Genomic DNA, 27,269 nt, shown 5'->3' with positions numbered 1-27,269 from the left:
CACCTCCCTGTCTGCAGGGAGCTTTTAATGAAAAGGAATATTTGGAGATGTGATTTTGCCACACACCATTTTTTCAATTAACAGAGACTAAAATTACAATTAGAGTGAGGGGAGGTCACAAAATTTTTTGAGCTTACAAAGGGGGTCCCATACTCATAAAGGTTGGGAACCACTGCAATAGGATATCACATTGCTCCCAGAGGACATCTGCGGCCCATTTTCACCACACGTGGCAGCACCAACTGCTTTCTAGCTGCTCCAAGCAGCAATTACCTGCTTATATAAATAAAAATAAAGGCAGACCTCACTCAGACTACCTCATAAGTAAAATTTTAAAATCTTAATCAGCTCATTAAATGCAGAAATTGTATAGAACTTAGCTTTGGAACAGAAATGATGAGATGGGAGAGAATAGTCTTGGAATGCGCCATCCATCCGAAAACAAAATATGTTGCTCATTCATAAGAAGAAGAGCATGCTGGATCAAGCCAATGGCCCATCTAGTCCAGCATCCTGTTCTCACAGTGGTGAAGCAGATGCCCGTGGGAAGCCCACAAGTAGGACATGAGAGCAAGAGCACTTTTCCTTCCTGTGGTTTCCAGCAAGTGGATAGTCAGGAGCTATTCACACATGGCCTCTGAAAAGTAGGCATTACAGATTCAGGTTTCTCCAGAGCAGACATAATAATTTATTTACACAAGGATAGTTTTGTAGAAAACAAGTTCAAATTCTGCTCAGCCTCTCAGCCCAACCTACAGAGAGCAGAGCAAAGAAACAAAATAAAAATACAAAGCAATCTATATAATGAAATATGGTTTCAAAATGAAAGATAAGGGTCCTTAGTATACAGCGTGTTATAATGTAGCATGGCGTCAACCTCCCTTGGTTTGCTGTGGACCACTGTAAAAAGCATTGTGACCACAGCAGCCTAACCATTATTTCCCTTCAGTTCTTGTTAGAATATCCCACTCTACTTCTGATGAGTCACTTATTATGACATTCTTGGAACGCAAATATAAAGTCAGAATTTAAATCATATTAAATAAACCATTCTTAGTAAAAACTAAGTAGCAACCTTTTCTATTCTTTCAACACCATGCAGTGAAAGGAAATTCAGACTGGCTTATTTTAATTTTAATAACTTAGTGAGAAAGAGAAGCCTTTTGAAAAGTATGTTGGTCAAAGACTAATGAGAAATCCTTGGAGGCTGAGTCACTGGATGCCATGGTAACAATACATGATCAGAATCTTATTTGTATGCCTAGTGGCTCTGCAAGTGATAGCATTATCTTCTAATTGTTTTTTTCCTCCCTTTCTCATTCCAGAAATGACTTTGATGTCCATAAGACCAGTAGAGACTACTAAGCAACCAGACAATTTCAATAGACATGCATATATATACCAATTTTCCAGAATTAAAACAAGCAAATTTATTAATAAGCTATATCAAAGTGCTCAGTTGTCACTGAAGTATAAACCTGTGCTGGCGTATAGCAGGTGGGGATCACATGATGCAATATTAAAACATTCCCTTCACACAGAAAATGAACATATCAGGGGAAAGAGTTATAGTTTAGCCTTCTCCCTGTCATACTCGTGTTCTATGTGGAGGGATTTAAAAAAAAATGGAAAAGTATCCAATCATAACAGCCCCTAACTACCATCTGATATGATGCGGCCCAGAAACATTTATATTTCAATAGGGATGGGGGAGAATATTCACGTAATTGGATTTTTTACTGGATTTTGACATAATCCGATAATCCACATTGTTTTCAGACCGGCACTGATTTCTTGTGGTTGGTTGTGGCTGTCATCATCACATTTTTTAAAAAAAAAAATCTCCAGTTTTATGTTTTTGTCTTCATAATCAGCTTTCCCCTAAACTGATGCATTCTTAACTTCTTTCTAGGTGATAACAATCGCCATTAAAAATCAAAAGTACTGCAAAACAACAAGAGTAGCAAAATGGGCAGGACAGACAGTCCTCGTTAAACAGAGCTTGGAAAAGTTACTTTTTTAAACAACAACTCCCATCAGCCCCAGCCAGCATGGCCACTGGAGTGGGCTGATGGGAGTTGTAGTCCAAAAAAGTAACTTTTCCAAGCTCTGGAGCAGCATAGCCTGAGTACCCTTAAATATTAGACAGGCGCCATCTCTGTTATCTTTCTGGAGCCCATTGAAGAACTTCCTGTTTCAACAAGCCTTTTAAGTTGAGACCTTATCCCAGTCTGCTTCTTTGTTGGAATTGCTTTTTAGTATGCTTTCAAACTTTTTTTTAACAATATGTTTTTTAACCTTTTCAACGCTTTAAAAAAAATATTTTTAAAGTTGTTTTCTTTTAATGATTTTAATGTCGGTTTTTGGGATGTTTTAAAGTGTTTTTAGTGCTTTTGTTTGCTGCCCTGGGCTCCTGCTGGGAGGAAGGGTGGGATATAAATCATATAATAAAAATAAATAAATAAATAAATAAATAGCCATATGTGAAGGTCTAGCCATACTGCATCCGGATGAAGAAGGCTGCCCTGAGAGAAGGTCCCTTTTAGCAGGCAATCTCCATGGGTGGTCTACTTGCAGGTCCAGGATTTGTCTGAGGCCAAAATGGAGCTACCAGTATGGCTGTTGTTCTCTCATCCCTGAACTTTTTGAGTACCCTGGATAACACGGGAGTCAGCATACAAGAGACCCCCTAGGCCAAGGCAACACAAGAGCATCCACTGCTTCCACCAATGGATCCTCATCCTGGAGAAAAACCTCTTGACCTGGGCATTCTGCTGAGAGGTGAACAGATCTATGCAGGCCCTTCCAAAGTAGTGTATGATGGTCTGGAACACCAGAGGGTGGAGTTTCCATTCCCTTTGTGGAACCTGTCACGACTGAACCAGTCTGCCTGAACACAGCGCTCCCTTTCAGATGTTCCCCCAGATGCCCCTTTGACAGTTCACATGGGCTTGGCAGTCACAGGTGTTTAGAGTGGGCAAAGGACTGAAGTGCCAAGTGAATCACTCACAGTTCCAGGAGGTTGATGGAGAGAAGGATCTCCTCTGGAGATCACACTCCAGTTGCAAACTGCCCCCCAGCTTGATAGGCTGGCACTTGTAGTCACCAATGTTCAGTGAGGATCCTGTAGGGGTACCGCTCTGTAAGTTGCCTTCCTGTAGCCACCACAGTAGGGAATTGCAGACTGTAGGTGGAACTGACACCTGTGCATGATGTCTTGCAGCAATGTTGTGTTGGAAGGGCAGCAGTGCCCACTGCAGGGGACGGGAGTGGTGTCATGCCCATGGAGTTATTTGGAAGGTTGAAACCATGAGTCCTAAAACTGCTGCCAGTAACATAAGATCTGCTGAAGGAGGAAGAAAAGTGAACACACTGCCATTTGGATTTTGAGAATTGGCTCTGGAGACAAGGAGATAATTCCCTGTTCAGTGTCCAACAGGTGCTAAATTTGAAGAGAGGGGACAAGATGACTCTTGTCCTGGTTGATTAGGAATCTGAGATCCCTGAGGCTAAGGTAACATGTATGTCCTCCCAAGATTTCGTGAGGGATGGAGACCAAATCGGCAGATTGCCGATCCCCTGGAGTCCGAGTTGAGCCACAAGGATGACCACAGTATTCATGAACACCCTGAGGGGCTGGCAACAGGCTAAAGGGCATTGCCCTGTACTGAAAATGTTGACCATCCGCTGCGAACCTCAGGACTCGCCTGTGTGAGCGGAAGTTGGGAACATGCAAGTAAGCTTCCTTGAGGTCCACTGATCACAGGAAGTCCCCTTTCCACAAGGCCTCCTTGATGGACTGGAGTGTCTTCATCCTGAACCGACGATGCTGGATGAATTGGTTCAGGTGTTTAAATCTAGGACCGCATGGAACAAACCATGTTTCTTGGGCACCATAAAGAAAATTAAGTACACTCCTCTTCTGTAGGTTAGATAGCTGAGATTCGAAGTAGATGGTGAATCACTTCTCACACTTTGGACCTCTTGAGAAGGTTGGAGGAAAGAGGGGATGGTAGAAACTTGTCTGGAGTATTCAACGCAAACTCCAGATGGAGGCAGAGTTAGGGTCTGTAGTACCCAACAGTGTGACACGATTTCATGCTATTTCTCCATGAAGAGCTGCAGACAGCCCCTGACTAGAGGAAGGGTAGTGTCGGAATTGATTTGCCTCCTCATGATCGGGTGGCAGAGTGAAACTTGGAGAACTGCTGTTGGCCTCTGGTGTTAAGTCGCAGTCTACTACTCCAGAAAGGGCTGGAGGACCGAAAGTCTCTCCCCCTACCCACAGCCCTGGAGCCTTGAAAGGACTGGCCCAATGAATAGGGAAGAAATGGCTTCCAAAAGGTCCATCTGTCTTCTTTTCTCTTAGAAGGAAGTACCTTCTTTTTGTTCTTAGATTCACTTCTGGACTCTACTGGAGTCAAATAGAAAGCATTCCACACACAACCATCAGAAAGTATAAGGGCCTCTTCTTTCAACAACTTTAAGAGGAGATGTAAAAATTGAAGTTTTTCTTACAGTAAACTTGTTTGATGTTGGCAGTGGAGGACATTCTCTTGTAGGGATGATGCCTCCCACTGGACTGACAGGCAGGGTCCAGAATCCTTTATCTCCTCTTCCAGGGGGAGGAGTCATCCTGCCCTCCAGTTCGACTAACAGAGCAAGAACCACTCCTCCACCCCTAATAGATTAAAAGCATGTCACGCCCGTTCTACAAACTAAGAAAGCCTAAAAATGCGAAAAGCCAAAGAAGAAATAAGCAACATTCAATCTGACATAAACATGTACTTAGGAATACATAAGAAGATAACTTAGACATGCTAACAATGTAGGATGTAGGCAGAAGCCCTAGTACCACCCCCTCACAAAAATAAGCAGAGGATCAGAAAATGTATCGGGAGAGGAAGGTGAGGTGGAGAGAATGTCCTCCACTGCCAACATCAAACAGAAGTTTACAGTAAGAAAAACTTTTACCTGTTGGCAGTGGAGGGCATTCTCTTGTAGGGATGTATCAGAGCAGTCCCCTCACCTCTGGTTGGGCTTCCTCTGCCCCCATCTACTGCTGAATGATCCTCTGAAGAACCTTCCTACCAAATGCCACATCAGCTGATGAAAAACTATATTTTGTAGTGTTTCACAAAAGTAATCAGTGTAGCCCAGGTTGCGGCCCTACAAATGCCCAATGTAGGGAAATTGTTCTTAAATGTGACAGAAGCTGCAGCCCTCCTAACTGAATGTTCCATAAGACCACCAGGAGGTTCCTTGCCCAATGCTGAATACACTTGGGAAACTGCTGACCACAGCCACCATGAAATGGAAGAGACAGAGACCTTCTTTCCTTAGATGGCCCCGAAAAAGCCATGAACAAAGATTCTGAATGATTGAATTCAAAGGTGTGATCCAAATAAAATCTCAGAGTACATTTAATGTCCAAGGAATGCCACCATTTCTCCTGAGAGCAGAAAGGATCTGGACAAAAGAGGGAAGGGCTACTTCCTTGGACCTGTGAAAGGCCGAGTTTACTTTGGGCAAGGACAGATGGATCTGGATGCAGCACCACCTTGTCTTGGTGGAAAACACACAATTGTGGATCAATAAAGCCCCCGGCTCTGAAACCCACCTAGCAGAAGTAACCAAACCAGGAAAACTATCTTGAAGGTAAGTATGCTCAGTGGATATGTAGCCATAGGCTCGAATGGGGCCCGTGAGAGCTGACAGAACCCAGTTAAGGTTCCAGGTGGGAAAACAATGGACCACCTGAGTGGAAAGAAGTGCGTCACCCTTGATGAATTATTCATAAAGAGGATGGGATGAAAGAGTATTTCTCCCCAGACTTGAGAAGATACTGCTCAGAGCAGCTGCCTGCCTCTTGACAGGTCCTTGTCTGACACTTCCCGAGACAAGGGGTCGGCTTGCTCCCTGGGACATCATGTCAGAAATGCTCTCCATGTGAAACAATACACCCTGTTTATGGAAGCCCGCCCGGAGAACAATAGTGTTTCCAGAACCTTACCAGAGAATCTCAACTGGATTAGCCATAGCCTTTTAGCAGCCAGGATGTCAACCGGAAGAGCTCCAGCTTCGGATGCATGACAGGGCCTGAATCAAGAGATCTGGGCATACTGGCAAACTCCATGGTTCTCCCTTCAACAAATGGAGAAGATCAGGGAGCCACGGCCTCCAAGGCCGATATGGAGCCACCAGAACCACCCTCGCCCCTTTCTGAGTGACCCTCTACAGGGTTCGCTGAATCAGCCCAAAGGGAGGAAAGGTATAAAGGAGGCCTGGAGGCCAAATTGCCTGCAGGGCATCTATTCCCCAGGCAGCCAAACAGGGAAATCAGGACAAGAACACTGGTAACTGTACATTGACCGCCAAGACAAACAGGTCCACTCTTGGCCTGCCAAAACGGTCCACAATCATCCTGAACACCCATGGATTCAACTGCCATTCTGCCTCCTGCATGGCCGGCCCGACTCAACCAGGCCACTTTAATGTTCTCCAGACCCATTAAGTGCTTGCCCTTCAGTGAACGCAAGTTGAGCTCCACCCAGTAAAGGAGACTGTTGGCCTTGGACCCCAGACGTATCACCCTCTAGAACACTGATGCTGACTCACCCCTTGATTAAGTGCCCTGCACCATGCTGGAACCTACATGAGCTCCCCAGCTGTAAAGGCTCGCATCCATGGTGAGCACCAGATGTTGAGGCTCTTCCAACCACACCCCCTCTATTAGTCTCTGAGGTGCCAGCCACCATTTCAACTCCTGTTTCAGATGACTGGGAACCAAAATGTCTACCAGTTGACGGGTCGCTATCTGATCCTGAAAGGGCAGTAAAAGCTACAAGAGGCTGCGTGAATGGAATTGAGCCCAACGAACAAGATCGAAGGCTGACATGAGGAAACCCTGGAGTCTCACCAACAACATCAGTTCCATTTGAACTGATCTTGTTTGAATCACCACCGTGGTGATCATCTCCACTATCTCTGGAGTAAGAGAGATCCTGAGATTGGTGTTGATCTGGACCCCCCACGTGGGTAATAATTTGAGACAGTAACAGCGATCTTTTCTTCCTGTTCACAATGAACCCCAAATGCTGAAGACAAGACAAAGTTGTCTCAGTTTCCCTTTTACAAGCAACCCTGGATGGACTTCACACCAGAATGTTGTCTAGGTAAAGGTGAAGATGAACCCCTCCTTTTCGAAGAAAGGCCATCAGAGCCACCAGCACCTTGGTGTAAACCCTTGGCACAGAGGAAAGGCTGAAGAGTAATGCCCAATACTGATAGTGCCCCCAGTCGTAGCTGAATCTGAGAAATCGACGATAGGCTCTCAAGATGGGAATGTGAAGGTAAGCCTCAGAGAGATTGTTTGAAGACATCCAATCACCCTTTTTCAGTGCTGCCACAATTGACCTAAGGGTTGCCATCTTCTGCTGCCAGAGTGGAGGCATCTTTTTAAGTATCTCCTTAAGGGGCTTGGGAACATCCTCAAGTGATTCCAAATCTTCTGACTTTTCACAACCTTAGAAATCATTTCCCCCCTATTAGGATGCACCCACTCCGCTTTCCATGAAGGAATGCGGAAAAGGAACCAAAATGGACTTAGATTGAGATGAAGGGAAAACTTTCTAAGTGTCAATAGCATTTGTATCCACAGACCCCTGTGGAGAGGCCTCCTCAGCTGAGAGTTGTAAAATCCTACAAGTCTTAATCAACAGTGGCTGGAAAACATCTCAATAAGTCTAGGCTGATTAGAGACTATAGGCAATTCTTCACCCAATAGCTCTCCCTCCTCTTGAAGAGTTGCGAGGTTATCAGTGTTGGCATCAGAAGTTCCCTCATATTGATCCAGTTGAGGTCCTCCCTCTGCAATCCTTGTCTGTTGTATACAGGAGGAGCATCTGGCCCACTCCCTTGAGAAGGAGCTGCTACCACTGCCTCCATGTCTGAAGAGGAAGGCATCTGTGCACCCCCGCATGTCTGGACCTTTTAGGGACAGGATCCCTAGGTGGTAAATGGAATAAAGGAGAAGGGGATCTCACAGGGCTATCCAATGCAGAATAACTGTGAGATCTCCTCCTCCTGTGGGGCTTAGAGTGGGTTTTGTGTCTGTGCTTGGACCTATGTCTCCTTTTGTGTGCAGACCTCTGGGGATTAGAAATGCCAGCTGCCAGCAATGAACTCTGAATCTCTGAGGAGATGCAGGAACGCATCCATGACAAGAACCTAGGAAACTCCCTCTCAGAAAGGAAGAAAAGTGGTGGCAAATGTTCTCAAGTAGTGCTTGCCCCCTCATTGTGTTTACCCAGTGAGGGAGAAACCGCACTATGCTGACCAACAATACTGGGGAGGGGGAGACTGGAATCCAAAACTTCTCCTTCCCTGCGACCATTATGCTGCTGTGCAGAGGTTCTGGCTGGAGAAGTCATAATCAAAGCCAGTGCTTGCAACAATCAAGAGGAGAAGGCGCGCTCCACTCAAGAACAAGGATGGAGTCTGTCCTTTTTTCTTTTCCCCCTCAATTACCCCTGAAAAGAAGGGGGAATAATGAGTGTGCTCCACTCAAGAACAAGGATGGAGTCTGTCCTTTTTTCTTTTCCCCCTCAATTACCCCTGAAAAGAAGGGGGAATAATGAGTGTGCTCCACTCAAGAACAATGAGGGAGTCTAGTCTTTATTCATTTATTTACTCTCTGGGCACAGAGCCAAGGAAACTGAGAAAACTGGGGAAACAGATGAATCTGCTGGGTTCCCAGAGGGTACAGAAAAACCTGCCTCCAGACTGGCCAGTCTAAGGAGAAAAAAGGCCACAGCCACTAGAGTTCGGGCTGCTAAATGCAAAATGGCACTCCCGCCACTTTCTGTGGGGACTAATAGTGATCCGCTCAGTAGAAAACAGACCAACTGAAGGAAAAACTATTCTGAACACTACCTAAGAGCAGCCAGAACCGCCAGAGCAAGTGCTCTCTGTAAAACAGTTGTTGTTGTTATGTGCCTTCAAGTCAATCACGACTTATGGCAACCCTATGAATCAGTTACCTCCAAGAGCATCTGTCATGAATCACCCTGTTCAGATCTTGTAAGTTCAGATCTGTGGCTTCTTTTATGGAATCAATCCATCTCTTCTTTGGCCTTCCTCTTTTTCTACTCCCTTCTGTTTTCCCCAGCATTATTGTCTTTTCTAGTGAATCATGTCTTCTCATGATGTGTCCAAAGTATAACCTCCGTTTCATCATTTTAGCTTCTAGTGATAGTTCTGGTTTAATTTGTTCTAACACCCAATTATTTGTCTTTTTTGCAGTCCATGGTATGCACAAAGCTCTCCTCCAACACCACATTTAAAATGAGTTCATTTTTCTCTTATCCGCTCTTTTCACTGCCCAACTTTCACATCCATACATAGAGATGGGGAAGACCATGGTCTGAATGATCCTGACTTCAGTGTTCAGTGATACATCTTTGCATTTGAGGAACTTTTCTAGCTCTCTCACAGCTGCCCTCGCCAGTCCTAGCCTTCTTCTGATTTCGTGACTATTATTATTGTTGTTGTTGTTGTTGTTGTTGTTATTTATACCCCGCCCTTTTTCCAAACTGGAACTCAAGGCGGCTTCCAGATAAGAGTAAGTACATATCATTAAGAACATATAAACATATAAAAATCAGCATTAAAACAGAATTAAACTATTAAGATGTTAAAACCAATTAGACATACACTTAAAATACTGCAACCCAGTTTAAGAGCATACAAGTTAAACAATAACATACAACACCCTCTTCAATCACTACCCTTAAAGCCTTCAGTTCCAAAGTCCTGCCGGAAGAAAAAAAGTCTTTAGCTGTCAGCAGAAGGACTGCACAGAGGAGGCCATTCTTGCCTCCCTAGGGAGGGAGTTCCAGAGCCTAGGGGCAGCCACCGAAAAGGCCCTATCTCGTGTCCCCACCAGTTGCACTTGTGAAGGTGTTGGGATTGCGAGAAGGGTCTCTCCTGAAGATCTCAGGGCCCGGGCAGGTTCATATAAGGAGATACGGTCTGACAGATAGCCTGGACCTAAACCGTATAGACTATTTGGACTATTCTCTCCATTTTGGTTAATGACTGTGCAAAGGTATTGATAATCCTTGACAAGTTCAATGTCCTTGCTGTTACCTTTAAAGTTACATAAATCTTCTGTTCTCATTACTTCAGTCTTCTTGACGTTCAGCTGTAGTCCTGCTTTTGTGCTTTCCTCTTTAACTTCCATCAGCATTCATTTCAAATCATTACTGGTTTCTGCTAGTAGTATGGTATTGTCTGCATATCTTAAATTATTGATATTTCTCCCTCCAATTTTCACACCTCCTTCATCTTGGTCCAATCCCGCTTTCCATATGATATATTCTATGTATAGATTAAACAAGTAGGGCGATAAAATACACCGACTGGGAACCAATCATATTCTGTCCTTACAGTAGCCTCTTGTCCAGAGTATAGATTGTGCATCAGGACAATCAGATGCTGTGGCACCCCCATTTCTTTTAAAGCATTCCATAGTTTTTCATGATCTACACAGTCAAAGGCTTTGCTGTAATCTATAAAGCACAGGATGACTTCCTTCTGAAATTCCTTGGTCCGTTCCATTACCCAACGTATGTTTGCTATATGATCTCTGGTGCCTCTGCCTTTTCTGAATCCAGCTTGGACATTTGGCATTTCTCACTCCACATATGGTAAGTGCCTTTGTTGTAGAATCTTCAACATTACTTTACTTGCATGGGATATTAAGGCAATAGTTCAATAATTACTGCATTCCCTGGGATCTCCTTTCTTTGGAATTGGGATGTATATTGAACGCTTCCAGTCTGTGGGCCATAGTTTAGTTTTCCATATTTCTTGACAATTTTTTGTTGAAATTTGGGGACAGATTCAGTCTCAGTAGCTTGTAGCAACTCTATTGGTATGCCATCTGTTTCTGGTGATTTGTTTCTTCCAAGTATTTTAAGAGCAGCTTTCACCTCATATTCTAAAATTTCTGGTTCTTCATCATACGGTTCCTCCGTGAATGAATCTGTCATCCTTGCATCTCTTTTATAGAGTTCTTCAGTGTATTGCTTCCATCTTCCTTTTATTTCATCTCGGTCATTCAGTGTGTTCCCCTGTTGATTATTCAACATCCCTACTCATGGTTTAAATTTCCCTTTCATTTCTCTAATCTTTTGGAACAGGGCTCTTGTTGTTGTCCTCTTCTATTTCTATACAATAACCATTGTAATAGTTGTGTCTGTCCCTACATAGTAGTCACTGTATTGTTGCATTTAGGGTTTTAATAGTGTTTCTACCTCCTTTTGCTTTTGCTTTTCTTCTCTCTTTAACCATTTTAAGATTTCTTTCTGTTATCCATTGAGGTCTTTCTCTCTTTTTAATGAGAGGTATTGTCTTTTTGCATTCGTCCCTGATAATATCTCTGACTTCACTCCATAGTTCTTCTGGTTCTCTGTCAACTAAGTTTAAAGCCTCAAATCTGTTCCCTATTTGATCTTTATATTCTTCTGGGATTTTATTTAAATCATATTTATTTGAATTATATTATGATTGCTTTGTTGGTCTTCTTTAGCTTTTCTCTGATTTTTTATATGACCAGTTCACGATCTGTACCACAGTCTGCTCCTGGTCTTGTTTTTCCAGAAAGTATGGAACTTCTTCATCTTCTGCTACCAATTATATAATCCATTTGATTCCTATATTGACAATCTGGTGATGTCCACATGTACAGTCATCTTTTTAGTTGTTCAAAAAATGTGTTTGCGAGAAACAAATCATTGGCTTCACAGAATTCAGTAAGTCTTTCTCCTCCTTCATTTCTATCTCCTAAGTCCCATTTCCCCACAATTCCTAGTTCCTCTCTGTTCCCTACTTTTGCATTCCAGTCCCCCATGATTGTCAGCACATCTTGTTTTGGTGTGTGAACAATTTCTTCCTGTACTTCTGCGTAAAATCTCTAATTCCTCTTCTGCGTTTGCAGTTGGAGCGTAAATTTGGATGATGGTTATGCTAACAGGTTTCCCATTAAATCTCAGTGATATCACTCGCTCAGACCTTGTGTTATAGCTCTTAATTGCTTTTGCTACATCAATTCTCACTATAAAAGCAACCCCATTTCTTCTTAATTTCACATTTCCTGCATAAAATATTTTGTAGTTGCCTGATTGAGAATGCCCCATTCCCGTCCATTTTAATTCACTCACACCAAGTATTGTAGTGTTGATATGTTACATTTCTTGCTCGACAATTTCTAACTTTCCCTGGTTAATGCTTCTCACGTTCCATGTTCCTATTGTGTGCATCATACAACTCCGGACTCTCCTTTCACATCTGTGCACATCAGCCTCTGGGCTTCCTTTCGGTTTTGACCCAGCTGCATCATTAGTCACAGCACTACTCTTTCTCTGTTCTTCCCCGGTAGCTTGGTGAGTGCCTTCTGACCTAGGGGTCTCATCCTCCAGCACTATCTCATGTTGCATTTTGGATACTCTGTTCATAGGCTTTTCATGGTAAGAGGTATTCAGAGGTGGTTTACTATTGCCTTCTTCTGAGTTTGGATGCATCTTAGTCTGGTATCTCAGCTTTGAACATTCTGCCTTGGGTGCCCCTGCTGGGAGTCTAGCCTCTTGGTCTAGACTCCTGATGGCATTGCTCTCAGCTTCTTCAACACTCTCAAATTTCCTCTCCACATTAAGGTGTGCATCCTAGAGGGGGTGTAAAACAGAGCCTGATCTTTTTACCCCTCTTGCCAGTGTTGAAATAAAAAATGGTTCTCCTGTGTTTTTCTGAGGAGGCTATTATTACCTGTCCGTGCTCTAAAAAGTTTTAAACAGAACGTGAACATGGAGAAGCAGTTCAGAAGGCTGCATGTAAGCGGCGGGAACCACTAGAGGAAGTGCTCTTTGTGAAGCCTTTTCAGGTTAATCTCAAAGCCTGACAGACCATTCGCCTATGGAACGCAGGGCGAACCCTGAGAGGTGTCGGATTAGGCAGATGAGTCTGCCCCAGGACAGAGGAATTGGTGGTTCTGCAATGGTAAAGACCCCACAGGTGAATGCCAAAAATGACTCGGTAGGGACGGGGTGGACTTCAGCAACCACTCCCCCCTCAAAATCTCCCACGCAGGCACTCTCTACACACTACCAATAAAATGAGAACATAAGTGTAAAACAAGAAGCACACACATACCCACCAACAAAGGAGAAGAGAAGAGGAAAACAACTCACAACAGGCAAAGAAAAGTCTAAGGGAAATTTAGACAGCTAAAAGACCCTACTGTTCACGACAGCAGGCAGGATCAAACTGGAGGGTGGGATGACTCCTCTCCCTGGAAGAGGAGGCAAAGAATTTTGGACGCTGCCTATCATTCCAGTGGGAGGCTTCATTCCTACAAGAGAATGTCATCCACTGCTAACAGGTAAATCTATATTCTCCCTTCCGTAACATTCCAGGTTTCTTAATTCAAACAAAAGAGCCACATTCAAATTGTTGTTCCTTAGCACCCCAATGACAGTCTGTATACACTTTAGATTTCTTTTGTTTTTCCTTCACAACTTCCTTCTTGACAGATTTGTAGGGTATACCTGGGTTAGATTTTAAAATTCCAGCCACATTCAATTTAGTATGCATCTCCCTCCCATATAATAATTCTACCAGCGATTGCTGTGTTGTTGCATGCTGTGTAGCTCTATATACCTGCAAAAATTCAGTAACAAACTCTTTCCATGCTTTTCCTTCTGACTTAGCTTTTTGCAAACTGTCTTTCAAGCTCCTGTTAAACCTTTCGATCTTCCCATTCACTTGGGGGTAATACACCGATCGATGATCTCCTATGTGTAACATTTTGCTCTACTAAAAAGGTTTCAAATTCCAATTAAATAAACTGAGATGATCAGAAATTAGTTGTTTAGGATTCCCTTCCATACTAAAAAGGGCAGAAAGGAATTGAATCACAGTAGCAGAAGTGACTTGTGATGTAAAAGCTACTTCAGGCCATTTACTGTAATAATAAATTAAGATAATAGCATAACGACAATCAAATGGGGCAGCATCAAAAGGTCCTACAATATCAATTGCAATCTTTTCCCATGCAGAATCTGGGAATGGAACAGGCTATAGTGGTGATGCATGAGTTATTGCTGTCTTATCACGTGACTAGCAAGTAATGCATGATTTTATGGTTGCCTCAGTTAGGGAGTCCATCTCTGGTCACCAATACAAATCTCTCAGTTTCTGTTTAGTTCTAACAATCCCTTGATGGATATCATGTGCCAGCCGTATAAAATTAGATTGTAATTCCTCTGGGGCAAGTATCTGGTTTGTTCCCTGTAATAAGTAACCCCTTTGCAAAGAGAGTTCATCAAGTATTCTAAAATAAGGCAGCAAAGCAGGATCAAGGTTTTTTTAATTATTTGGCCATCTGCCTGTCAAAAATTCCCGTTACTTTTTTTGGATTGGGCATGCCAGACATATCGTTAAAACCTACTCTTGTATAACTGCAGTAAAAGTAGTAGCAATACATGCAACTACCTCTTCATCACCTTCCAATGGGATTTCAGATGATGGTAAAGGCAACCAAGATAGACAATCAGCTGTCAAATTTTGGGACCCTGGTCTATACTCCATTTCATATGTAAAGGAAAGTAATTATGCTGACCATCTGCCAATAACACTTTCCTACTCGTCCCACTCCTTTTGTAGTTAATAATTATGTTAAAGGCCTGTGATAAGTAGATAATTTAAATACATGGCCCCATAAATATGTCCTCCACTTTTCTGTAGCCCAAACACAAGCAAGTGCTTCCTTTTCAATAGTTGAATATTTCCTCTCAGCCTCAGTAAGTGTTCTTGATGCAGCCCTTTCAGTATTATCCCCGTGAAGTTGGGTAAGTACAGCTCCCAGTCCATAATCAGAAGCATCTGTTGTCACAATTACAGGTAATGCAGGATTAAATAGTGCAAGTGCAAGACTATTAACCACTTTCTCAAAACTGACTTCTGCAGCTGTTGTCCAAATCAAACTCGAAGGTCCTTGTAATAATTCCTGAAGAGGCTCCACAATAGATGCATAATTTGGAATAAATTTGGCATACCATGAAGTAAGACCCAAAAAGGAATGCAAAGTTTGCATATCTCTAGGAACAGGTGCCTCTAGGATTGCTAACATGTGATCTGGGTCAGGCTTCAACCCCTGTGGTGAAATTATATGCCCCAGAAAAGAAAGTTCATTTTCTCTAAGCTTACATTTATCCAAAGCTGCATTGCCTGCTGCACTAATAGACTGCAAATTACTCTCATGCTGTTCAGAAGTATTACCATATACAATAATATAATCCAAATAACATTGAACCCCCCTCTAAGAATTGATGACATCATTTTTTGAAAGGCATTAGGTGCTGATGCCAATCCATAGGGGGTACATTTAAAACAAAATAATCCATCATGTGTAATAAATACTGTAAGATCTCTATTATCTCTGTGCAACATGACTTGATGACATGCACTCTAAAAGTCAAGAGTAGAAAACATCTTTGCTCCCCAAAGTTCTACAAATACTTCTTTTATATGTGGAAGACGGTGGCTAACAATCACAATGGCTTTATTTGGCTCCCTCAAATCCACACAAAGGTGGATACCACCATTTTTCTTCCTTGCTGCTACTATATGTGAATCCCATTCCGAGGAATCAACCTCCTCAATAATATCCTTTTGTACTAAGTTCTTCATCTCTTCTGATACTGCACCTCTCATTACAAATGGTAAAAGTACAAAAAACACAAATATAAAATACAATATAAAAATGCATCAATAAAACAATACAAAATACAAAACTTTCTGCAAAAGTTAAATAACAATACACATAGTAGCTCTTAATGGTGGCTTTATCTGTGGTACAAGTAACTGCATTTTCTGTGTTAATTTCCAGTCTCCTCAAAGCCACCTGAATTGCATCTGCAACCAGATCTATAGTTTCATATGTTTGTTGTTGGGAGGGGAATGTCCTGATTTTCTTGGGCGTCCAGCTGCCCCGGCAAGGCGACAGAGGGCAACCCCACTGCCCCTCGAGGGACTCCAGGGGTGCCTTGCGTGGAACCTCCTCCTCCACTGCTGCTGCTGCCACCCACACCGCCCCCCGCTTCGGGCGGCATCCGAGTCTAGCTGCGCAGAGTGAAGTTGGCAAACTCAAACTTGGACTTCAGACTCAGAGCCTTGCGTGTTGGCACCCAGCAACTCGGCCTCCTCCACGTCGTGGAAAGTCAGCACCCGAGGGCTGGGCCCACATGCCTCCATGCCCATGAGGATAATAATGGTGGCGGCGACTCACCCTGACATGAGGTCCTCGCAGCCTTCTTCCAAGGAAGGGCCAGCATCTTGCAGCGCAGCTCCCAGCTGGTGTTGATGTCCAGTGCCCTAGAAACGTGTTCCCAATTATGGGGGGACGCCGGTCCAGTGGGGGCTCCTCTCCTCCATGGGGCCAGCAGGTGCAAGGCAGCATACTTCCCTACAGTAGGCTGTGGACGGGAGGCCAGGCGCGGGGATGGGGGCGGCGGGCTAAGCTGGGGGCTCCATGGCAGTGGGGGCAGCACTCCCACCTGGCCCAATTGCATGGGACCTTGTGTTTGCACTGCAGTAACACTTAAGTGAGGAGGAACAACTTGTCCATCAATTATTCTAAGATTCAATGCAGCAAATACATCCCTGCCAAGGATAGGAGTGCCCTTATGCAAAATAAAAAATTCTACAGATGCACAACATGGTCCAAAAGGCACTTTTACAGGCAGACATCCACATACAGGAATTTAGTTCTTCAAATAACACGCCAACTACAATTTTTATTTAATGTGGCACATTCCCAAAGTAATTCAAATAAACTGTTTCAGGTAATATAGAAACTGCTAAACCAGTATTCAGCATTAATTCAATGTTCTTTGACACCCCTGCAGGTATAGCAGAAATATTAACAGTACACATAATTTTTTCAGCAATATGTGTAGATCTAATCCTGTCCACACTCAAAGTCATAACATCTGGCACTGTAAACGGGACACTTTGCCTGTCTTGTAAAAGAACTTATACCCTGGGAATCTACTGCTTGCACCATGTCCCCATTATCTGAGCTCATTATTCTGGCTTCTGCTAAAGCAGTCTCCATTTGGGTTGTGATAGTCACAGCTTTCTCCAATGTAAGATCAGTCTCCAGGAGTAAGCGTTCTCATGCACGAGGCATCATTGTCTTTTCATCCAACTGGTCTCTAATAATCTCATCTGCCATATCTCCAAAATTACAAGACTTCATTAAATCTCTTACAGCAGCAGTATATGCTGTAGACTCTCCCTGTGTCTGTTCACGCTGACATAATTTGTAGCGATTAGCTACTACATTCATTTTAGCACAAAAAAGCTCTTTAAAGCCATGCATGCTGTCTCGTGTTTATCATCAACAAGAGGGAGTGTATAAAATATATGTTGTCCTTCAACTCTCAAACAATGGATAAACAATGCACATTTCCTTGCTTCAGAGATTTCTATGTCATTAGCTGCAAGCAGATAGTTTTCAAACATCCAGATCCAAACAGGGAATGCAACTGGAGGTCCACTTGGACTTTCAAGTAAAGGTACAGGTGGGTTCAGTGACACAAGAGCCATCTTTCGTCACCAAATATGTTGTGTCCAAGAGGCAAGGCAAGAGGTAGGTAATAAAAAAACCTTTATTCTAAGTACAAAGCAGAACAAACATAACGAGTATACTTAGGCCTAGACATAATTCACTATCACTTCCCACCTCTTTTTAATGAGCTACATCCCTTCAGCTGACCTTCAGCTGGCCATTACTCTCAGCTGTCTCAGAGAGTTCTTAAAGGGAAACTCCACAGTGGGCAAGGGGAATGTCTTGCTACCATCTTCCTTTCTCTATAATAATTTGCCTTGTACATTCCTTCACTGAATGGAAGAAGCCATTATTCACAGACACCACCACCACTGAGCAGTTGCTGCCTCTGTGATATTGTACAGAGGTGACAGTTTCCTCTGCTGGGCTGTGTCTTCTTTATGACTTTTCAGTGAAGCATATGATGCTGCTTAAGATCACTGGCCCAGTATTGTCTATTCTTGACTAGTAGCAGCTCTGCAGGGTCTCTTAGGCAGAGATCTTTTCCATTGCCTGGTTGTTCTAACTGGAAATGTCCGGAGTTGCACTTGGGACCATCTACATGCAAAGCATGTGCTCTGCTTATGAAGCTGGCAAGGACTCACCACCTGATCCTAGAATCTCTTCAGGTGCAGTGGTAGTCTAGCAATACCAGTGATACAAAGGAGCCAGCTCTCAGAGAGTGAGTGAACAGGGAGAGCTAATGGGAGTTTGGCAGCGGAATTCAGCAGGAGAAGTCAACAGGGAGGTCCCCTAACAAAAACCTTTCTTGTAGTGTGCACCATACACCAGTGGGACTCTCCTGTTAACTTTCAAGGAAGACAGGACAAAGCACAGGCCATTCCAATACAAGTAGAAAGGAAGGAACAAAAGATAACAGAGACTATGGAAAGAAAGGACACTCCAGTGATGGTGATCTGCAAGGCGTGTGCGATGTTTGATTTCTTGCCTGAGAACAACACGATGTACACGTGCAACAAATACAAGCTAGTTGCACTGTTGGAAGAAAAAGTGAGAGGCCTGGAATGGTGACTGGCCACACTCAAGTGTATAAAAGAAGATGAAGAGTTCTTAGAAAGAATGCTGGAACAACAGCAAAAAGAAGTATAGGAGGTGGAAGAACATGAGCTAGTTGAAGGAGAAGAGGTGAGTGCTGAGGTGAGGAACAACGAAGTGGAGAAACCTCCATGGAAAAGAGTGGTAGGAAGTGCTAGAAGACACACTGCACCAGTGAAACTATGGAATCACTTTTAGGTACTTGAGTATGAGACTGGAGAACAACATGTAGAGGAAGAATTACAGGTGATCCTGTGGGACAACAAGCAAGAGGCTGAAGCTCAGTCATGCAGAGGCAATGAAACCACACCCCACAATAATAAGAAGATGAGTGGAAGACTCGTTACTGTGTGAGACTGAAACCAAAGCATGCCAACACCACACATGGAATCACTGGGTACGCTGTCTCCCTGGAGGACAGATTAGAGATGTGACTGAAGGATTGTCAACATGCATAAAGCCCACTAATACTTATCCCTCTCTCTCATCCACATGGAAACAAATTATATTATCAAGCAGTACTACAAAGAAATCACATCAGACTTTGAAACTCTGGGAAGGAAACTCTGGGAATTTGGGGTCCAGATAGTTTTCTCATCCATCCTTCCTGTACTTAGAAGAGGAGGAGAAAGGGAAAGAAAAATACTCTGTGTGAATGACTGGCTATGAAGGGGATGCCGACATGAGAGATTTGGATTCTGGGACCACGGGCTACACTTCCTGGAAGATAGACTGCTGGCAAATGATGGGTTGCACCTCACAAGGACTGGGAAAAATGTGTTTGGCAACAGCATGGAGAACTTCATCAGGAGGGCTTTAAACTGAATCCTAAGAGGTAGGGAGACATAAACTTGGAGTAATAATTGATAAAGGCTTTGCACAGTAACAGAAACTAAGAGAACAGCTATACTGGGGTCCAGTAGTAGTCTTCATAAAAGTGTAGGAAGGAAGCCAGACCATAAATCACATTGTCTTCTATGTCTATATATTAATGCCCAGAGTATGGGAAACAAACATGATGAACCTGAATTCTTAATACAGGAGGATAATACAACTTGACAGGTATAATTGAAACTTGGTGGAATGACTCCCATGACTTGAATACAGCAGTTGAAGGACAGAACTTGTTCAAAAACAATAGAAGGAGGTATAATGCAGTAGTAATGGGGGACTTCAATTTCACCCTTATATCTGTTGGGAAACAAATTCTGCCAAACATGGCCTCTCCAAGAAATTCGTGACTTGTGTTGATGATAACCAGAGCTCGGAAAAGTTACTTTTTTGAACTACAACTCCCATCAGCCCAATCCAGTGGCCATGCTAGCTGGGGCTGAAGGGAGTTGTAGTTTAAAAAAGTAAATTTTCCAAGCTCTGCTGATAACTTTCTCCACAGAAAGTGGAGGAAGGAACTAGAGGATCAGCTATCCTTGGCTTAATTCTTACCAACAGAGATGACTTAGTGGATGAAGCAGCAGTTAAAGGAAGTCTCGGGGAAAGTGACCATGTTACACTTCAGTTCTTGATCTTAAGGGAAACAAAAGCTGAGTGTAGCCGGATGTGGACCCTGGACTTGAGGAAAGCCAGTTTTTAATAAACTCAAACTCAGAACAGTGATAAGTAACCCTGTCAAGTGACCCTAATGAGAAAAGGAGCCCGAGATGGGTGGGTGTTTCTAAACAAGGAAATTCTAAAGGCACAATTGCACACAATTCTAACAAGGAAAAACGGGGAAGAGAGCAGAAGAAGCCAATTTGGTGTGACAAAAAACTTAGAAGTGACCAGAAAACAAAAAAGGACACATACAGGAAATGGAAAGAAGGCCAGATCACAGAGTACAGACAGCATAGAATTGCAGGGATGGTGTCAGGAAAGCTAAAGCTAAGAATGAGCTGAGGTTAACAAGGGATGCTAAAAGCAACAAAAAAAGTTTTCTTCAGTTACATCCATAGTAAAAGCCACAGAAAGGAAATGTTGGTATAGCTGCTCAACTGGGATGGCAAAATGGTAAGAAATGACAAAGAAAAAACAGAAGTGCTCAGTTTCTAATCTGCCTCAGTCTTCTCCCAAAAGAGGGTCTATAACCCTCCTTGCAAATGTGAAATATGTGAAGGGGCAGGATTGCAGCATGAGATTGATAGACAAATTGTCAAGGAATACCTAATCACTTTGAACAAATTCAAAACTCCAGGGCCCAATGAACTTCATCCTAGAGTAATGAAGAAACTGGCTGAAGAACTCTCAGAACCACTGTGTATTCCCTTTGTGAAATCATGGAGGATGGGTGATGTGCTGGATGACTGGAGGAGGACTAATGTTGTCCCTATCTTGAAAAAGGACAAAAAGAAGGAACCTGGGAACTACAGACCAGTCAGTCTGACATCAATCCCTGGGAAAATGCTGGAGCAGATTATAAAGTGGTCAGTCTGTAAGCACCTTGAAAACAATGCAGTGATTACTAGAAGCCAACATGGACTTATCAACAATAAATCCTGCCAGGCTAATTTTATCTCATTTTTTGACCAGGTAACCTCCCTGTGAGATTGTGAGAATGCTCTGGACATAATTTATCTCGACTTCAGCAAAGGTTTTGACCAAGTGCCCCATGATATTCTGTGCCCCATGATATTTAGCAAACTAGCTAAATGTGGGCAGGATGGAACAACTATCAGGTGGATCCACAGTTCGCTACAGAATTATACTCAAAGAGTGCTTACAAATGGTTCCTTCTCAAACTGGGAGGAGATAATGAGCAGGGTACCGCAGGGCTCAGTCCTGGGCCCAGTGCTCTTTAATATTTTTGTTAATGACTTGGATGAGGAGATGCAGGGAATGCTTATCAAATTTGCAGATGATACAAAATTGGGGGGCATAGCTAATACCATGGAAGACAGAAACAAAATTCAAAGGAACCTTGATAGGCTGGAGCATTGGGCTGAAAACAACAGAATGAAATTCAACAGGGATTAATTGAAAGTTCTACACTTAGGAAAAAGAAACCAAATGCACAGTTATAAGATGGAGGATACTTGGCTCAGCAATACGACATGTGAGAAGGATCTTGGAATTGTGGTTGATCACAAGCTGAATATGAGCCAATAGTGTGATGTGCCTGCAAAAAAGGCAAATGCTATTTTAGGCTGCATTAACAGAAGTATAGTTTCCAAATCGTATGAAGTATTAGTTCCCCTCTGTTCAGCACTGGTTAGGCCTCATCTTGAGTACTGTGTCCAGTTCTGGACACCTCACATTGTGCAGACAAATTGGAGCAGGTTCAGAGGAGGGCAACAAGGATGATCAGGGGACTGGAAACAAAGCCATAAGAGGAGAGACTGAAAGAACTGGGCATGTTTAGCCTCGAGAAGAGAAGACTAGGGAGAGATGTGATAGCAGTTCCAGTCGGTTCTTCATCATGGAACAAATGTGTTTTTCTCTCTTATGGTCACTAGACTGTAATCACGGAGAGTGAAGAATCTGAGCCAAACTAGAATTTTTTTTAAAATTACTTCCCAATAGCACTATTCAAGTACTTTAAAGGCTGTCACACAGAGGAGGACCAGGATTTCTTCTCAATCATCCCAGAGTGCAGAACATGGAATAATGGTCTAAACTTACAGGAAGCCAGATTTCAGCTGAACATCAGGAAAAACTTCCTAACTGTTAGAGCAGAATGACTATGGAACCAGTTACCTAGGGAGGTAACACTGGAGGCATTCAAGAGGCAGCTGGAGAGCCACAGGTATGCTTTAACTTGGATTCCTGCATTGAGTAGGGGGTTGAACTTGATGGCCTTATAGGCCCTTTTCCAACTTTACTATTTTATGATTCTATAATTAACACCAACCGCTGGTTTCTCCTATTCACTAGCAGGATGAAGGCTCAATAGAGCTGAAGAAAAGAAAGATTATCTCCTTTGCACACGAGAAGTCTCCTGGGTAACGTGGAAATATCCCACAGTAATAGATGCTTTGTCATTTTGCCTGATGCTTCAATGCACAACCAAGAAAAAGGAGTCTCTACCAAGATGGCACCACTGTGCCCTAGGATTTCCCAAGACATGGCAACCAATAGGAAGTAGCAGTAGTCATCTTTGAAAAAGCAGGGCAAAAGTAAGAGGCAAGCAGAAGAAAAGGAGGGCTGAGCAGGAAGAAAGAGTGTAGAGAAGGGGTGCAGAGAGGGCGTGAGAGGAGATTGGAGAGACTCTCCATCCCCACCAGTGTGTGTATGTGTGTGTGTGAGAGAGAGAGAGAGAGAGAGACAGACAGACAGACAGACTCCAGGTTGCCTTTTTGTTTTGTTTGCAAACTTACACAGTGATCTGCTCACATAAGGAATTTAACAGTGAAAGTAGGAAGCATTATTCAGAATTCTGTCCTATTATTACCATCATCATCCTGCCCTTCATCCAAAGATCTGAGAGGGGTGTTTTACAACAGTTTTAAAACATATTATTAAAAGCAGTTAAAAAAAAATCAAAATCACAGCATCACAAAAAATAGGGTGGGTCCTAAAAATATACATCTCAGGCCAGGGTAAAGATGTGCACCTTCAGCATTTGCCGAAAACTGTAAAATGAGTTGCCAGATGCACTGCTGTGGTATTGATTGTTCCCTCCTGTGACTATACACTCTTATGCTAATAAACCACTCACATGTCCATTTAATTGTGCAGATACGCTGTCAAAAAGGATGTATGAAGGTGCCCTTAGTTATATATAAACACACAAATAATAGAGTTTTTAAACATGTTATAAAAAGACTATCCACTCTGTCCTCAAGAAATGAAAGAAATTCACTTTTTCCTGAGTAAAATGACGTTACTTGCCTGGTTTCTAATGGTAATCAAATATAATTAATTACTGGGCTACGTGAGCGTCTTAAACTAAAATTAAACTTAAAGTGCTTCTTTTTCTTAAGTTGTGAGGTGCTACGGGGGGAAAGGTGATGCACTTGTTCTCTAGGTAAACTGGGGTGAGGGAAATAAATACTTATGGGGCAAAATAAACATTAAAACATAAAATCAGTTGAAATATTTATATAGGATTTTAAACATGCATCTAGTTTGTCCTTGTGAAAAGAACAGAGAGGTTAGGGATGGAGAGATCTGAAAAGCTTATTACACTTGGTTAGATGCACAAGCATGTGGACAAAAGTCTGAGATGTATGAAACACTGAAAGCAATCAATCTTAAGTCAACAGTGAAAGCCAAATGAACATTTATCTACATGTTCGGAAATTCAGCAGAGGGATCTGCTCAGAATAGAAACTCATCAAAGCAAGTCCGCTAGGAAAGGGATATAGCAAACAAGCACTTTCTCAGAAGGGATTAGTCCTGCTTCACAATGCTGTGTTTACTGACCTTGGATGGAAGCAGCATCCAGAAAGCCAATCAGTATGACCTTCACCCTTCATGATGATGTTCCCATTAGGAAAGGCCCACATTTTCCACAGGCGGTCATCACTTCCAGTGACAACAATTTCTTTTCTTGGATGTAAAGCCAAGCTGTAAGGAGCAACAGGAGGAAGAATGATGATGAAGTAGCATCAAAAGAACCCCTGTGGCCCAGTAATTTGTTAAGTTCTATGTCAACCTTTGTAATATTTATAAAAATCCTAAATTATACCATATATACACCCTAAAATAGAGCAGGGTTTTGTTGTTCTTTAGTTACAGTTACAGAAACTAGTAACTGGGAAACAGCTTACTCCTAATGCCAATGTTCTGAATGCTAAATCCAACATCATCATTCACAACTTCAGAATATAATCAAAGCTTATCTGGTCCTCATAAAACATTTTATAAATGTGTTCCACTTCTGAGAAAGGTATTGCCTATCCCTGGGAGACTGTGGAGGAAATATCTGCCTCTGCAAATCCTCTCATCCATGCTTGCCCCTTGGCGAGGAGGGGACAAGGCTTGAGAAACATACCCATGCCACTCCTCAGATGCTAAGTACAGCAAGCCTAGATGATGGGCTGTGAGGAAGGGCCTTGTGTAAGGTTGCCAGATCTCCAGTTTTTGCCTAGAGACTCCAGTTTTGTTGGGTCCTCTCCGGGTCTCTCACCCCAATCTCTGGACCCTCAGCTTTTGTTTTTTTAAAAAATTAAGTTTCTAGGTGGTCTGGTTCAAGAGATATACACCAAAACATCAGCCACCCCCACCATATCTTCTGTTAAATGAGCTCTAACCCCACCCTTTCAGGTTTGTAGCCAATAAGTGAAGTCAGGGATGTGAATTTGTTAACCTCCAGTGAACAGCTAGAACCCATTGCAAGGCCAAAAAACTGTTGTCTTTTCCTGGTTTATGGATTTTTCTCTGTGTGCAGGTCAGGAGATTTAGAATAACAAAATCACAGGGGGTAGGTTCTTGGTAGGCAATTGATTACTATAAATAATTTCAATTATAATAAAAGTGTGCATGCACATTTTTTAAATTACTTGCAAAAATAGTATAAGTTTTGGCTTTGAAATAATTTTTGAACAGAAATTTAAAAGAAGTGTACATGTAACGTTTAAATTTTTCTGGGATGTTAAAGAGGGCAGTTTGTCTAATGCATAGCCTGTTTTGAACACCTTCCCAGTATGAAGCTTTAATCCTATACTCACTTTTCTGGGAGTAAACCTGCGATGCTAATCCCACATACCGGGAGTAAACCCCATTGAATTCAATAGGATTTACTTTTGAGTAGACATGGTTAGGATTGTGCTGTAAATCACTTGGACTTTTGAGTGAACATAGCAAAGGATTGTGTTTGTGTGGAAAGTCTTTCTCTCCCCCTCCTATCCTATTTTTAAAGCAATTAGTCAGGGCTTACCTACGCATCACTTCTTTTATTTTGTAAGAAACTAATACTGATTTTTAAAAAATTATGTTCTGCAATGACCAATTTGTTTTGACAATAAACTATTATATGGTGTGTATGTATTTTTACATCTCCAGTGTGTGTGTGAATATGGAATCTTGCCAACAATCCTGTGAGGTAGGATTGGAAACAAAGGCAGCTCACAAGAAATAAAGCCATTTAAAATCCAACAACCATAAAACAAAAATGAAACAGTTGCAAAACAGCTTAAAATGGCATGATTCTGAATCACCTGAAGTTGAAGTCATGTACAGACTTTCCTGTTTGAGTAAGGCCCATTGAATACATTGGGACTTGCTTCTGAGTAAACATGCATAGGATTGCACAATAAATATCTTTACAGGTTGTATAAATAATACACATATTTGACAGTCATGCTTATATAAATATTTCTTCATACTATGTCCCAATAAGTATCTGATTTCACACTATGATTGTACATTATTTTTTCTTCTACATTTTTAAGTGTGCCCTTCTTCTGTGGGATGGTCATGGTTCCCTTCTGTTGTTTTCACTCTGAGTGGCAGATTAGGCTGAGAGATGGTGAGTAGCCCATGGTCACCCAGTTAACTTTGTAGCTGATTTCCATTTAAAAAAATATTTAAAATGATTTACATGCAGGGAAACTTTATTAAGTATACCTACACAATACATTTAAAGCACATCCAGCTCGCATTTGATGTGCATGACTTCCTCCAAAGAATCCTGGAAAGTGCAGTTTCCCCCTCACAGTTATAGTTTCCACCACCCTTAACAAACGACATTTCCCATGATTCTGTGGTAAGATTCATGTTCTTCAAATGTCAGTTGAATGCACTTTAAATGAATGGTATGAATCTGCCCTATGTGTGCTCTCCATTCATTAGTGAATTGAAAATAACTATTTTAAAAGATACTTTTTTAAACAGGGGAAGCTCTATAGCTCAGTGGTAAGGCACATGCTTTGCATACAAAGGTCCAAAATTCAATTTCTGGAAAAGACTATTGCCTGGAATCATGGAGAGCCAATGCTAGTCCATGTCACCAGTACTGAGCTAGATGGTAGCAAATGGCCTGAGTCAGTATAAGGCAGATTCCTTTGTTCCTAAAAGTGGAAAGAGACCCAAGGGCCACTCTGAAATTTATTTATGTATTTCATTGACAACATTTATATACTGCTTTATTGTGAAAAATCTGAAAGCGGTTTATAGAAGGAATTAAAACAAAATTATTGGCAAAAACAATTAAAGACAGGTATTTAAAAAACATTCAAAATAATAAAGCAATCAGTTAAAAATACATAATAGTTTCTACATGCCTGGGTAGGCTTGCCTAAACAAAAATGTTTTTAGCAGGTGCCAGTAAAATGGAAGCATCTGTCTAATGTCAATAGGTAGAGAGTTCCAAAGAGCAGGTGGTGGCACACTAAAGGACTGATTTCTTACAAGAGCAGAACAAATACTATGTGGAACCTGTAACATGCAAATCATACCTTGAACATGGCCTGGTAGCAAATCGGCAACCAGTACAGATTTCAGAGCAGAGATATTTGTGCTGAGAGGGTCTCACTCATGTCAGCAATCATGCCACAACATTCTGCACTAACGGCAGCCCCAGGTCAGGTTGTGCTGCCTGAGGATTTCTGTGGCCTTGGCTGATTGGCTGTCAGGATTTTTTTAGTTTTGATTAGGAATACTGACTGGTATT

General features: G+C 42.3%; 1 protein-coding gene across 2 annotated transcripts in view; it reads right to left on the bottom strand.

The window, feature by feature from the left end:
- Positions 1-27,269, bottom strand: part of SPAG16 (sperm associated antigen 16) — a 761,887-nt gene that overhangs the window by 457,134 nt on the left and 277,484 nt on the right. For both annotated transcript variants that reach the window (XM_061607700.1, XM_061607701.1), the window contains exon 11: positions 24,080-24,223. In XM_061607700.1, the coding sequence (XP_061463684.1) occupies positions 24,080-24,223 (144 nt within the window). The remainder of the gene's footprint in view (positions 1-24,079; positions 24,224-27,269) is intronic.

This window comes from Rhineura floridana, chromosome 2 (genome assembly GCF_030035675.1).
Source record: "Rhineura floridana isolate rRhiFlo1 chromosome 2, rRhiFlo1.hap2, whole genome shotgun sequence".
NCBI classification, from domain to species: Eukaryota; Metazoa; Chordata; class Lepidosauria; order Squamata; family Rhineuridae; genus Rhineura; species Rhineura floridana.
This window is presented reverse-complemented; position numbering and strand designations above follow the sequence as displayed.